General features: G+C 36.1%; 1 protein-coding gene across 9 annotated transcripts in view; it reads right to left on the bottom strand.

Annotated features, from left to right (window-relative positions):
• Positions 1-16,177, bottom strand: part of LOC145292962 (kinesin-like protein KIF21A) — a 267,292-nt gene that overhangs the window by 162,702 nt on the left and 88,413 nt on the right. For all 9 annotated transcript variants that reach the window (XM_080139175.1, XM_080139176.1, XM_080139177.1 and 6 more), the window contains exon 4: positions 601-783. In XM_080139175.1, the coding sequence (XP_079995301.1) occupies positions 601-783 (183 nt within the window). The remainder of the gene's footprint in view (positions 1-600; positions 784-16,177) is intronic.

Raw genomic sequence — 16,177 nt, 5'->3', positions numbered from 1 at the left:
CTCTGGAAACAATTACTAAACCAAAAGCTATCAACCATTGCATTTTGAATTTCAAATCACAATTTTTGATCATTAATTTTGCTTTTAATGCATTTCAAATCAACCATAAATGCTAAATGTTTTTTCGACAACTATTTTGAACAATAATTTGATCATTTGAACCACTCATGTTATTTTCACACTTTGACCAATGTAACAATGTCAAACTCCAAAGTCTATATGGAATTTCAAGCTGAACTTATTTTATTCATGATAGATTGTTCTTGTTCTGTCAGCCATAATTAAATATAAGTATTAATTATGTTGTTCTTATTTAGTATTGCTTGGGTCTCTAGAAGGCTTAACAACTTTATTTGTTTCAGCACAAGTTGATAAGATCAGAAGTTACATTAGTCGAAATGCAAGAATAAGATCCAAGATAATAGTAATCTGAATATTCTAAATTATATAAACTACCAATGTTAAAATTTCAACAATATAATTATAATCACCAATCTTGTTTCTAAAATTGGTCATGTTTCACTTGTCTGAATTGGTTGTTTGAACAATAATTAATTTAACAAAGAAATCTATTCCTGACCATAAAATCACATTACTTACCTCCATAAATTGAACCGTGACTTTAAATGTTGGTGGAGGTACATCCTTCTCTGCTGCTTCTCTCTTCCGCTGTTCGATTCCCTCAAATAAATGTTGAATAGCCCGAGGTATAATACCTACATCACTGGGGTTGACATCAACATCAAATCCGGTGCCCATTGTGTAAGTTTTGCCAGAACCAGTCTATTAAAGAAACAAAATTAACGAATAATTAAATTGATCAAACATTCAAGATTTCATTTGTTATAATTTATTAAAAGAAAGTATAACATTACTAAGTAAAAATAAATGCTTCAAATTTAAAAATTTGAATTGAGTTTCTAAAAAGTTTAATATTTATAGATATATCCCAGCTCTCACACACACACACACACACACACACACACTTGTTATTAACATTACATAACCACTTTGAAACCATCAACTGAAATGCAGTCATGTTTGGTATGTTTTAGTCCTATTATTCCATGAAACTGAAAATAGCAATGAACAATCAAAATAATATATAGTGTTATGAAATTGCAGTTAAATGGGCTGGTAAAAAGCAAAAAAATAAATAAAATAAACAAAAAGTTCAGATAGAATTCGTCACTGTCAACTACGTCACTCACAACTTTCTCAACTTCCAGCATGCACTTTTCCCGCCTCACCTCCACCAACAGGAATTTTATTAACAAACTGACTCCATTCAATTTGCAGATGTGTGCAGTGGGCAGTATGATCTCGTGATTCCACAAGACTACACCTTATAAAGCCATGGCCGTCATCTTTAATCTCTCTCAGATCCAACCTGAAGTCGTATAGCCACATAATGCACACACGTGGATGCTTCCTTTACTTATTGTGTTCAACTCTACAGAAATAAAAATATTGCAGTGCATAATCTCTATATCTTGAAAACTACTTGTCTCTGCAAAATTTAAGTGAGATTTTCTTATTCAGTATAGTCGAGAAAGAAAATTGTAGAGGTTGGCCGAATGTAAAATGATACCAAACAAAATACAACTATTTATATACATTGAAATTCTTGAAGACAAACATTTTTTTCTCAGTCCAGTGTGCTACTTCTGGGAGAACCGGATTTCCCCCACATCTAAAATGGGCCTTGAGTGTAACTGTTCTCGGCCAGCAAATAACTATTCTTTTTATTATCATTATTGTTGCTTGGCAATATTTAACTTAAACTTATAATGAAATTGAGTTTCATTTTGTCAAAACCTTAAAAGATATGTAAAAAATAAACTCTAATTTCATAAATTTGAAAGAAAAAAAAAATCACTTGTTAGAAAACAGCATTTATTATTTCAAAAAGTAATAAAATATTTTTTCTTTTTTGACTCATTTAAAAAAAATTCCCTTAATAAAAAATTTTTTTAAAAAAATAAACTTGTTTATTTTGGATAAAGACTTAACGGATTCTACTTTTTACAAAGATTTTCTAATGTTACATTGTTATTTAAAAAGGTAACTTGTAAAATTTAATTTTCAGAAAACTTGGCTGAAAGTTGTGACTGACTCAATTTGATTTGTTTTTTATTTCAATAATAAATAAACATACAAGTTTATTTCTTTATATTTTTACAAAGATTAAAAATAAAAAAGTGGCATAAAAAAAAAGTTTCAGTCTAAGAAATTGCCAAAAATAATTGCAAATGATGCTAAAATGTTATTGTTTATTTTAATATTTTTTGCGCTGACGAACTTACATCACTCGTGTAAGTGGGAATATTTAAAATCGGGAGTTTTCTTTAGTAAATATCTTTTTAGGTATGGACTTAAAGATATTTGCCAAAATTAACCTCTCGAAACTTTGAGTAAATTTGTTTTATTGTTTATTACAAGATTGGTTTACAATATTTTTGTTGGTGCACCCAGTCGATCACCTGTGTCGAAGTTGCTGTAATCAGCAACAGTGGCAATTAGTCATATTGATCGTACATGATTTTTAGTCATACATATTTAATACACAGGTATCCATTAAAATATGGTTTCATATTGCGACTAACAAGTCTGCAAAATTATGTTATTGCTGCATATTTAGTCCATACTCTTCAGATGTTTACCTTAAAAAGCTTATAATAAAAACACCATTTTTAACAACTTACATGGTTCATGTAACCAACACTACCGTTCCTTCTCATTTATGAAGATCATGGTCATAGTGAATTTATTTTAACATTATTTTCATATTTTTTGTATTGTTCTATTTTCATTTTATTTAAAGTTTTTTTTTATCCATTTTTTTAATTTATTTAACCATTCTTCAATCATTATTTTTAAGTTATATTAATTATTGTACATATAATTTATTTTCCAGTTAGAATGTTCTTAGTGATTTGCCTTAGACACAAAACTTGTTTTTGTTTTTTTCTTTTGTTTACGTTCTTCAGAGGTTTTAGTTGAATTTAAATTAAATTCCATAAATTTTGTTAGCATCATCACTAGCTATGATTTATTATATGTATTTAAATTATTAATTCTTATATCTTTATGTTGGGTGTGCTAAATTTTTAAATTTTAATAAATACAAGAAAAATTATTCTTTATTTTTATCATGATTCTGGTGGATTTAATTTGATAATTATTTTTTAAAACAGGATATTTTAAATGTTAAATTCAATCACTACGGTATTATTTGGTTCTTAAATTATTAATTGAACCAAATTGTTATAAAGAAAAGATGTCCGAAAAATATTAATCAAATATAATGAGGAGATCCTTGCTGTTCAATAAATCAACAAATTCAAACTGGCTAAAAGCGTATTTCCTTCAGCAGACACGTTTACAATATCAACCGGCAAGATCAGCGGCACAGAGAGTAAATAAAGATTTACTTGAAGATTCGTTCGTTGTTTTACAGCATATCAGGTTATTTAATGCTGAAAAGTTTTTATGCTTCAGGTTTTTTATATTTTCAAATATTTATTCATGGTATTTGGTTTAGTTTTGTAGAGGAAAATTGTTTTTGATTTTGCAGAACATGATTGAGTTTGCAAAGGGACAGGAGAAAAAAAAAATGTTTGGTGCATTTAAGATCAGGAGATCAATATCTTCAGATATTGAATCCGGTAGTACCAGTTAGGTGAAGAAAGCAGAGAAGAGGAAAAAGGCCTGTCAGTCTACAAGAATGAAAGCATGCATTTAAGAAACCAAAATGCATTCTACTGGATTTAATTTTGTAATTTATTTTAAATAAGATTATTTAAATTTCATTTTACTCAACACTATTGGAGTTTTTAATTCAAGAAATATTCGATTAATAAAATGAAATTTGAGGTATAATTATCAAAGTTAAATTGACACAAGAAAAACACAAAGTTGTTTAAATTTTATCAATATAAACAGTAAACGCCAGGCATCCAGACTAGTAATACATAGAATTTCTGAAGGAAATATTTTGATAGTATTCAAATATATTTATCAATTGATAAACCAAGTATTAAATAGCTATAAAAAAGAAAGGATAAATATACATCCATGTTAATATTTGTTGCATAGATGTTATGTATTTATTCACAAAAGCAAAAAAAAAAGAAAAGAAAAAGCTACAATTTATTGAAATAAAGTGTCAATTTACAAACATTAAAAAGGATGGCAATTTATCTTTTTATTCTAACTCAACTTATCAAACAGTGAGACCAAAAAAAAAAAAAAAAAAAAAAAAATTATTGGATTATGATTTATTACCAATTACTCTCAAACAATTTTTTTTTTATCAAATTTATTCCTGGTGTTTATGAGTAAGAGTGAGAAGAGATATGAGTGTAAGAGTAAAAAACTCCACCCTCTTATGACTAATCAATCTATATATATCTATAAAAGTGAAAAAGTCTGTCTGTGCACATTTTCCTAAACAATATCTGTCAATTTTCAGTCTACAGACTCGAAATTTGATATACAGGGTACTGAGATTTGGGAAAATCTTTGTAATCGGTTTTCGGCTAGAAATTTGGTTATTAAGGAGTAATGATTTGACCTTTGAGAACTACCAAACTCCTCCGACAATTTTGGGTCTAAACACTTGAAATTTTAGATATAGGTTCCTTCGACATGGATCTAACTTAATAACTTGATTTGAGCCTAAAACAATAAATTTTAAGAGGTCATAATAGGGGCCAAAGTTAAAAAATTGACTGCTGTGGTCTATCAAATTACTCGGATAATTTCTGGTCTAAATATTTGAAATTTTACATAAAGGGTATTCAGAGATAGGGCAAGCTTTTTAATCGGTTTGGGTCGAAAATTTGAGCTACCAATATATAAATGTATGTATGTATGTTTTCATGTTTACCTAAAACTTTCGACAAAGGCAACGGAGTTTCACAAGATCAGTATCGTTTTTAAGTTTGACCTTTTAGACGATAAATATTGAAAAATTGACTAAAAACATTAATTTCTTCACCTTCAACTGGGCACTTTTCTACAGGGAGGGGGTCGCTTTTTTTTTGCAGATATTGTCAAAAGCCATCCCCTCTTTTCGATTGTCTAGCTTTAAAACCTACGTCTCTTCTGGTTTGCCAGTGGTCGTAACAGCAAAGATGTCATGTTTTTTCCCCCATTCTTTTCCTCCTTCGCGGTACGGGTTCGAGCCTGCCTTCCTACTACCCCCTTTTTTTTTGCTCAACATACACCTCCAAACACCCGGGCAACGCCGGGCTGAAATGCTAGTAATAAAATAAAGAATTCTTAAACAAAACTTAATACGGACAGTAAATGCAAGGTTTCTTTTAACACTGTCAATATTTGCCATATTTTAATCCTTTTTGTTTTCACTTTTGTTAACCCCGAACAAGGCATATTGCTACTGAAGTGGCAGAGGCTACTGTGATAGTGAAACAAGTGATCTGAGTGAGGAGTTAAACAGCAAGAAGTTTGAGATTTTTAAAGTGAAGGGGTGAGATTTTGCTGCCAGCCGGGTGTGTCAAAAGTATTTTCATCAAAGCACATTCTGTAGAACTACTTAAACAAGCACAGGGATGTAACATTGATGATGCAATAGGATCTGGTGCTTGGCAGACAGTGTGGGACCTATTATGGTAATGATTCTAGTTTGAATCTTGTCCAAAGAGGCTAATGGTTGATGCACCAGACCAGATGTGGCAACAATACTCCATGCACGGCCAAATGGTAACTTTATAAAGATATAGGATATTATGAGATGCGAGAAGACTTCTATTAGTAGAGGGAACCTACCTTCTTTGAAGCAGATTTAGCAACATTTTTTTATGTACTTATTGCAAATTATGTTGCCTGAGAATGTCAGGCCAAGGAGTATGAACATTGGTTTCTCACAACTTGAGAAACAGAATTAAGTATTTATCTTGTATTAAAAAAAAAAAAAAAAAAAAAAATACATTAACATAAAAAACAGAAGATAGAGACTACTTTATATAATAGTGTAATCGTCTGGTGGCTAATCCTCTGAAAGGGAATTAAGATTATGTATAATCAGCTTAGAAAATGTGGAGTTAAACAGAAAGAAAAGTGTTTTTACAAGTTTTAAGTTGATCTTGATTGATAAAAAAAAAACATTTGTTCTATTAAGTTAATGCAATTAATTTGGTGGGGAATATCACAGATTAGAAATTAAACCTTTCAAGTTCAGTAAAAAGATACTAATCAAGTTAAAAAGGTTGATGCTTTCTTAAACTGACTACATTAAAATGAATGGGACACTTTATACTGTTTAAATTGAATGAAATACAATGGATTTGAAAGAAAGAAAGAAAAAGAATTTTTACGTAAATATTGAGGTATATGTTTAAAGCTTTATTATTGTACATGGTATATTTTCTATCCTACAGGATGAAGATGAGACATCTTTGACAATCGATCCAACATTGTCTTTGCTCTTTATGGTTTTGTTTACTCCTAAAAGATCAACTCTTCCAGGCTTTACCTTCTCTCTGAAAAGGGGCTAGCTTATTACTAATGACAGAGACACACCTACCAGAAAATATCAGCAAGGCGTTTTAGATTTTTTTTTTTTGTTGAACTTCACCTAGTGCACTGGTTTTTCAAAACCTAACCTGACCTTGTGTCTAACCTCTTGAAAAGGATGTAAATAATACTTTTGTTGTTAGTGTAGTCTTTATAAAAAAAAAGGGTGATTCTTTTTAATATTTTTTCTTTTCTTTTTTTTTTTAGAATTAATTATGAAAAATTGAATTTGTAAATTTTATGAAAAATATTTGTAGAAGAGACACAAAGTTTTTCTTGGAATCTGTACCAGAAGGACAAAGATTTTAGATTTCCTCAAAATCAACATTTTGTTTTGTTTAACGGCATTTTTACCTTTTGTGGGTTATTTAATGCCGCATCCAGTTATTTTGGGAATAGTATTCGATGTTGTATCCAGTTATTTTATGAGATTTTTATTCTTCAAGCTCCTTGTATTTTCAATCGTTAGTTCGTAGCTTTTGATTTGGTTGCTTTATAGTGGATTTTGTCATTTTTGTTCTCTGCCTTGCAGAATATGATTGGATTTTGCAATGGGAGGGGGAAAAGGGTTACAGTATTATTAAGTCCTGTATTATGAATGTAGTTATATTGTTGATAGTGTTTTATATTCAAATTGTCCTCATTCTTAAGAAAGGTTTCTTGGAAATAAATAACCAAAGGATTAAATTTGGTTTGCAACAATAAAATTTCATTGTAGTTTGCCTTCAATCCATGGCAATTCCATTGGATTTTCTTGTAATTCATGGGGATATTTTGGGGGGTTTGAGGAGTAACTTCAGTTTCCATGTCTTCTAATTCCGTAAATCTATTTGTAGTAGTAGTTGCTTCTGTTTGTGGTAATTTCTTTATATTTTGTTTTTTGGTAGATGTATTTTTTTTGTTTTTCAAGTGCGTTTTTTTCACCATGGGGAAAACGTATTGATGACTTGTGTGGTCTTTCTTTTAACTGATTGTTTTTCCTTGGTTTCGTCTTTTTCAGCATCTGCACAACATATTGGTGATTTTTGTGGTCTTTCTTTTGATTGTTTTCTTGGATGTTCTGATTTTGGTTGAGAATTTGTTTTATTGGTAACATTAGTTGATGATTTAATGGGATGATTAATTTTTGATGATATGTTTGGTTTCATTTATAAATTTGGGCCAGTCGTTTGGTCCCTATTGTAACAATTTGTTTATTAGTATTTCGTATTTGGAATCTTGATTAGTGATGTTGGATGATATACAACTTGAGGTGACTTCAGAGTACGTCTTTTCCTTCATGTATCCATCTACTATTTTCCTGGCTTCAAGGAAGGAGATGTTTTTGGTATGTTTTATTGACACTACTTCCTTTTCTTTCTTCCAGATTCTGCATGCTCTAGCATAAGCAAGATGGTTTCCTCCACAATTTGCACATTTGCAATCAAGATTGCAGTCATTAACAGTGTGATCTAGATCTCTCTGGCCACATCTGCTCCACACTGCTTGTCCCCTACATGCATCCTCATGGTGCCCAAACTTCTGGCATTTAAAGCACCAAAGTGGGTTTGGTATAAAGGGTTCAACTTTTTCAACATTGGACCCAATTTTGATTTCTTTTGGGATAGTGGGTCTATCGAACTGCATAATGTAAGTGTCCGTATGTATAGGCTGATTCTCTTTTTTTTATTGTAATTCTTTTAACATTTATTACTCCTTGATTTTTAAGTTCTTTTGTTATCTCTTCAGTAGTGCACATTGAGAGGTCTTTCAATTTTACTACACCTTTGGATGTATTTAGATTCTTGTGTGGATAAGTTTTCATATTTATGTTGTGGAAAGTTTTCATTCCTAGGAGAAAAGTGGCATGTTTTTCTCTTTCCACTTCCACCAGTAGGGTTTTATTTTTTAAAGTTTTTACATTTTTGGGGGTAATATATGCCGACATAATTTTATGTATAATAAACGGTGATAAGTCAGTTATTTTGGTTTCTTCGGTGGATTCTGATACGATAAATTTTGAGGATGTTTGATGTAGTTCATTATCTGAACTATCCAAGTCGACGTGTTGAGTTTTTATACTTGACCATATATATACATTTTAAATTCATTGTTTATGCTCCCTACTCACCTCGGAGTCCAATATTGGGGCATGTTAAGGCGAAACCCATTCGCCTTGTCATGCCAGGGCTACATAAACAGTATACGTTTCAAATGGGAGCGATGAGCACCCATAATCCTTTAGTTACACAATCCAAGTCATTTGTGGTAACTTCCGGCACTATACAGCCATGTCATGACTTTAATCATTTGGCACATTTGATCCTAGCTACCGCCTTCTAACGCATGGAAAAGAGGGGAAAATATGTATATAGTTTATAGTGGCACAGGGTAGAACTGTATTTGTTACGGTCTAGAGGAAATTGATAAAGTAGATGTGTTAGGGCTTGACGTAAGTAGCCGATTGATCGGATCGGGTCCCTCCAACCGCCCGTCTAGCCTTGTATGAGTGGAGTGTTGCAACTTCTCTTTAATTTCCTTAGATATCAGTTGCTCAGCCACTAGGATCCTCCCCCCCCCCCCCGAGTCATTACGGGTCGCCACCCACGGCCAACAGGTGGCCCCCCTTTGAGAGGCTTTTACTCTCTGCAGGGGGACAGTTGGTCTATTCTAATGCCCCAATGATGGGGTTGGGAAGTAGGGAAGGAAAAAAAAAAGGGAGGGGAAGGGGAAAGGGGGCTGTTTTTGTTTTTGTAGAACATAATTAAGTTTTAAAAAAGAGAATAGAAAACAAAAACAGAAGTTTAATATAGGTGAATTTCGTCTTAGGAAGCCACTAGATGGCTTGATCTGGTTTAGAATCAACAGACAAATGGTAAAAATGGTTAGAAAGAAATTGAAAGAATCAGGATTTGACTATCAGTCAACATCAGATAAAAAAAAATAAAAATAAAGCATAATCAATTATCCAATACTGTCACAACAATCGCATCATAAATGAAAGTGATGTCATGCCACTCAACTTCTTTTCTGAGGGTCTCAAGTTGAACATCTATGGCTACATCTGCATTCTGAATTGACAAAGTAACTGAAGTCGGTCAGCTTCAGGGCTGCCTGCCAGCATTTAGACCCTATTTCACCTCACATCTGGTCTATCAAAAACTCTTTCAACTTTTGTGCGGTACAATGGAGAAAAGGGCCACGAAATGCAAAAGAAAAGCTATAAACCAAGCTAATCAACCTATGGGGTTGAAATCGGAAGACGACAACAATAGCCTGTAGCTGCCATCAAAGTCAGGTTTCTTCAGTAAAATTGACAGTCACGAAGACAAACTGATCCAAGTTTTCTGAATAATTCTCAAAAAGATGAAACCGAGACTCATCTAGTGCACAGATGCCATCTGCATCATGTAATTTATTCAGACAAATTTCTCTTAATATACTAGATGCTTTTATAAAAATAAAAGATAAAAATTCAAATTAAAAGAACATCATTGTCCATGAACATTTGCTATGACCAAGCTTTGGAATTTGATCAAAATACCAATTCTTTGAATATAAAAATTCTTGACACGTTGCTTCAGTTTCAATCAACATCACTTTATACAAATTTGCATACTGCCAGAAAGACTAGTTACAAAATGGAAGAAAAATGATGTGGGAGTTCTGCCATATCCAGACATTGCTCCATATGATTACTGTTTATTCTCATCAATAAAGTACTTTAAGAAAGGTCAGAGTATGTGAGTCTTCCAATGTAATTAAAGATACCTATCAAATTCAAAGGATACTTTGACTAAATTTGAAAACCTTATTGTCAAAATGTTGTGAACAATGATTTTTATTTTGAAGACTTTTTTTTGTTAAGAAATTCATGCATGATGAATCAATTTTATGCACCTCAAATTTTTAAACTGTTTCGGATTATTCAGACTTACATTTTCATCTTAATGTTATTCTTACAAGTTTTCCGCCTATGTAACTCCTGACCTTCTTCAAGTGAATTTTATTGAACTCTGTATCTGTACAAAATTTTGAATGGAACCCTTTCTTTAATCCATAGAGGTAGCATGCTTCCATTCTGTCAGCTATGACCAGGTAGAAATCTTGAGCTATTTGTAATTCTATACAGATTGTCGAATTTTTAAAGACACCTTTAGAAACGTTGTGAGAATAAAATTAAAAAATGAGAACAGTAGTCTGAACGAGGCTAATTATTAATTTTCATTTTTAAAATTCTAAAACTAGTTTATCATGTAGTAAAAAATAATCTAAATATTAAATATTTATATACTCATTCTAACACAATGGACAGCCATTTCATTTTTTTTTCAAGACTCATCAGTGTTACTAGATGCAAAGAGCAGAGAACCACGAACATCAGTCATTATCAATCATGACAACCTAATGTTCTACTCTCTGAGCTAACAAGCCTGCTGCTCTTAGTCCATCCAGTGTGGCTGCAGCCGAGATGGAACTTACTATGAGTTTGTAGTGTAATTCAAATCTTGTTTGTAGCTGAATACTTGATGCTTTGCCAGGGCTATCAAGAGTATTTTTTTTTATTGACACTATCACTAGATGGGGTGCCTACCACGGCTTAAGAGAGTCCCATCTATCCTTGAGAGAAGGATAGACAGCACCAGTTTCTCAATCTGGTATTTTACTTCGCGGTACATACAGTGCCTCGCCTTCCCAAATGTTCACCCATCTGGTACTGGCCAAGCTCAACGTTGCTTAACTTTGGTGATCTGGCAAGAACTAGTGTGTCAACGTGATTGTACCATTGTGCTGCTCTTAGTGAAAGAAATATAATTTTTAAAGTTAATTTTTCTATTCATTTCCTAACGTTTATACAATATTATATCATTCTATACGATTTAAGTTATAAGTTTTAATGGATGTATCTACTTACAATCCGAATTGAAAATGTCAAACTTGATATGAATAGGAACAATATACATGGAAAATATATGAAACAGATGTAATTTAATCTTTCAATTCATAAACCACATAACACCTTATTTAAGAAATAAAAATGGATCACAAACAATTAAAATAGCATTATTTCATACTAAATTGTGCACCATTTTTTTTTATTTTAGACTTACTTTAAGTATGGTAATATGGATACATTTCAGTTGTTAGTCGCATGCAAGCGACTCTATAAGTCGGTTTGTAACACTTTTGTGCTTGGCCTTTTTGGTTAAGATCAAAGGTCTGTTGTTAATAGATGCTGTTCTTAGCTTTTTAAGCCTTTTTTGGCCTTTCTCAGCATATGGCAGCCCGCGGGGGGAAGGGAGTTTCCGTGCGGGTTAAACATAACCTGTCAGCGCCGGTCGACGTTCATAGGGATGCGGTGGGTAGGCTGGTTGTGGCCGATGTTGCCGTAGAAGATTCTGTGTTTTGGGTGGTTGGGGTTCATGCGCCCAACACCACTCATGAGAAGGTCTCATTCTTCAGTCAGCTTGACGCATTTGTAGATTGTTGGAAGCGGGTAGTGCTAATGGGGGATTAGACCCTGAGATAGATAAGAGAGGAGGCGATGCTAGAGGATCGGAGAGATGCAAGTCCAGCCTTGCTGATGGCTAGATGCGGTCTGGTCGACAGGTTTCGGGTCGAGCATCTGGAGCGGGGGATGTGGACGTGGACCAATAGTGTTTCCTCCTATCCAAACACTTACTTGGACAGGATGTTAGTTAGGAGAGGCCAAGTAAACTTCTTATCTTGTCTCACGTTCACTTGGCTGGGCCAGATGGATCATAAACTAGTTATGGTCCAGCTGAAGCTAGGAAATAGGTCTAAGTTAGCGGCTCACTGAAAGTTAAACACCTCCCTTCTGGAGATACAAGACTTCCAAGAGAAGCTAATAGAATTAATTCAAAAAGCACTAGTGGGGCAGTTACTGGGAATAATTGGTGGGTAGGTCTAAAAGCCAAAATTAGAACCTTCTCTGTCAAGTATGCCCAGCGCCTCACACTAGATAAGGCCAAGACGAAGAAGAAGCTAGAGCAGAAACTAGTTCGGGCTACAGGAGAATGTTATAGGGTTAGTCAGGAAGTAGCTAAGCAGAACCTTCTGCGTGAGAATAGCGAGCGTTATGAAGGTCAAGTAGTCAGAGCTAGGCTTAGAAAGATAGGCAATGAAGCAGTCATCTTCAACACTGACGCGCGTCGTAAAATTTCTAGGCGTGGCTCGGACAAGTACATTGCAAAGGTAAGACATCCGGATGGACACACTCTGGAATTGTCTCGGGAGATCTGCGAGGGGTTTCGAGAACATTTTGAGGAGCATTTTATGCAGCAGCCTGATCTTCCGGTCCTTGAGTTTAGCGACTATTTGGCTGACTCTCCCCGCCTTGAGGCAGCTAGAGCGGCTAGTTGTGAGGGCCGGGTGACGGAGCAGGAGGTCTTTACTGTACTGAAGCAGGTCAGCTGTGACAGATCGCCGGGACTTGATGGTCTGCCATACGAACTGTATTTGAGGCTGTCACCCATGTTTCTGCCTCTTCTGACAGATGTGTTCAACCATTGGTTTGCTCAGGAATCCATCTCAGGGCAAGTCACCAAGGGAGTGATCACATTGCTAAAGAAAGATGACGGGTGTGGAGGGGAAGATTTAGACGACTACAGGCTCATAACTGCTTAACACAGAGTTGAAGATTTTGGCCAAGGTCCTGTCGAATTGGCTGCAGGTTGTTATTGGCGAGTTGGTTGAACCAGAACAGAACTATGCTGTGAAGGGGAAATCGATTCAGAACAACTTGCACCTGATATGCACGATCCTAGAGGGAGGGATAGATGACGACACGGAAGCCGCGCTGATCAACTTAGATCAGTCCAAAGCTTTTGATAGGGTCGACCATCGTTTCTTGGCATCTGTCTTAGAGGCCACCGGTTCTAAACCGGACTTCTGCAAGTGGATCTCCGTGATGTATTGACAGCCCACAGTTGTCGTGCAAGTCAACGGAAAGCGCTCGAAACCCTTTGTTATCTTTCGGTCGGTTCGTCAGGGTTGTCCGCTGTCACCCCTGCTCTATGTTCTGGCTTTGGAGCCCCTGGTCCGCAAGCTGAGACGTGGGGAGGCAAATTCGGCTCTGCGTGGAATTGCAATACCCGGTGGCTCAGCTGCCAAAGTATCCGCGTTCACCAATGATGTCACGGTCTTTGTGTCAAGCTTCAGAGACATCGAGATCGTGTCAGAGGCGCTCGCTCGGTATGAAAGAATTACAGGGACTAAGATAAACCGCAGCAAGTCAGTAGGACTGCGGTTGGGTGCCTGGAGTGGCAACACAAACCACCCGGCACCCTTCAACTGGACGGGTGGCTGGCTCGGAGCCTTGGTGTGTGGTTCGGAGTGGGTCTCCAGCTTGACAAAAATTGGTTGGAGGTACGGTCAAAGGTGGATGCTGCAGTCAATTCGTGGCTTCCTAGGAAACTTTTCTTAAAGGATAGAGCTGAGGCATGTGCCACTTACATCTTTCCTCTCATCCTTTATCAACTGGCCGTACTTCCCCTGCCTGCACAACACCTAACAGCTCTCGTCGAACTCTTGTCCTCACTTCTTTGGCACAGAGCAAGACACTGGGTGAGCAGACAGGTTTTTATTCAACTGTGTGAGGGAGGCTTGGGAATGCTGGACTTTAAGTGTCATAGAAACGCTGAGAGGCTGGCCTTCCTGAGCCACTATATGCAAGATGACCAACCGTGGCACCCCGTGGTTACTGCCACTTTCCGACCTCGTTCTCGACCCTTCTATCGAGAGCCATCACAGGCCGCAGAGAGAATCTGCCTACATGAAAGTGCCGAGCCGCGCCAAAACAACTACAAAGGTTCAGCGACCTTGTGACTGCTACCCGTAGGGAACTCCACAGGGATCTAGTGAAGGGGGCCGCCGACGACCCACTATGCGCGCGTTTGGGTTGGCAGCAAAGTGAGATCTGCTCCGCGTGGAGCTAGGCGCCAGGTTCAAGTCATCTGAGCAATTTGGAGTTCTCTGACCTGGCAATTGGCCCGAAATGCACTTCCACTCAACATACAATGCAGTTCCGGGTTTTTGGAGTCACCTGATTGCCCCCATTGCAGGACGCCGGCTGTGGAAACGACTGGTCACGCTTTCTTCGATTGCCGCGAACTCCGCCAGTACTGGTCGTATGTCAGCGAAGTGACGGCTCGCATCGGACCTAAGCATCCTCGCCAAATTACCGTATCCAATGTCATTGACAACATGAGGCTCCCGTGGGACAGGGAAAGACAAATGGTCTACATTACGATCCTGGCCGTGGCGAGAATGGCGATTTTGACGTCGCGTCAGCAAGGTTGCTGGGGGGGGGGGTCTTTTTCTGATCAGGATCTGATTGCTTTCTTTAAACACCAACTATGGGTGAAGATCAGATGTGATAGAAGAAGGCTACATCGTGCTGCATTTGACAGAAGATGGTTGGTTGTTTGTTTTATGGCATATCAACCTTTTTCAGGTTATTAATGCCGAATCTAGTTATTTTGAGGAACGATTTTTAATGGAGTGTATTTGTTTTTTTAAGTCTGATTCTATTTAACCCATAGTTGGGGCCCTAACAGGTACTACCACTCCGGGTTAGAGTGGACCTGGGAGCAATGGCAATTAAAGGGTGGCTCCACACTCCCCAAGGTCCGCAAGGTGGGGCCTCACCATCATATAGTTTTAGGTCATATCGAGGACCAACAGAAGATGGATACATGTAGCAAGTCTGTGTGTACGAAAAGGAGCATAATTTGAATACGTGTTCCCTGCCTAGGAGTGAAACAGGCAGTCCCGTCAAGTGTAATTTTATTCTTAGCCTCTTAGCTAGCTGAGTGACTGCTCCATCGCCCCCACCTCCCGATTAGGAAGCCTCCAAGATCCCCACCTTATTTGACACATACACTAATTTGAAATATGTGTGTGAACAGTTTGAATGCAAAATACAACACGAGTTTTAAAACTGCAAAGCTATTACTACAAAGTGTTCTATATCAACACTCCCAATCTACAATCTCTGTGATTGGTCTGGTCTCCTGTACAGAGAAACACCATTTTGGAGAATTTTTGAAGTGTTTGTTTATGTAGGCAACACATTCATTCCGGAATAAAAGAATGTCAGGTTTCAACCAATCAGAATATGGCTGGCGACATTATTTAATAGTCAGAAAGGGAATGGGAAAGCTAATGATTTGTATATGATCAAGTTACAAAGGGTGAACCTCATATCTGTCGAAAGTGCAAAATTTCTCCGGTGATGACTGAGGGATGGTAGGAGGACTTCACATTTAGAGGGAAAAATAGGAACTACTTCCTCTAAAGATGGTTGCGATTGTGATGGTGTTGCTCCTAGAATGAAATGTAGGATTTTATTACGATTAAATGTGTCTAAAATGGCATTCTAAAGTTGCACGAGATAATGGCCAATAGTCTAGGTACAAATTCGTTGTGGCATCTATCTGTTGTTGCAAATACACAGTACTTTGGTCTAGAAGGGAATTTCTGCAATCAAAATATATAGGAGATACTACAAAAAAAAAAAAATCATCCCATTTTTTTTTTTTTTTTTGCAAGGTGGAAGAAGGATGGGTGGAAAAAGGAAGAGGGAGGGTGAAAGTATAGAGAGATAAAGGGAAGAGAGAAATTTTATCTCAATTTT

Source organism: Euprymna scolopes, chromosome 14 (genome assembly GCF_053919585.1).
Source record: "Euprymna scolopes isolate OS-2025 chromosome 14, ASM5391958v1, whole genome shotgun sequence".
In the NCBI taxonomy this organism is placed as follows: Eukaryota; Metazoa; Mollusca; class Cephalopoda; order Sepiida; family Sepiolidae; genus Euprymna; species Euprymna scolopes.
This window is presented reverse-complemented; position numbering and strand designations above follow the sequence as displayed.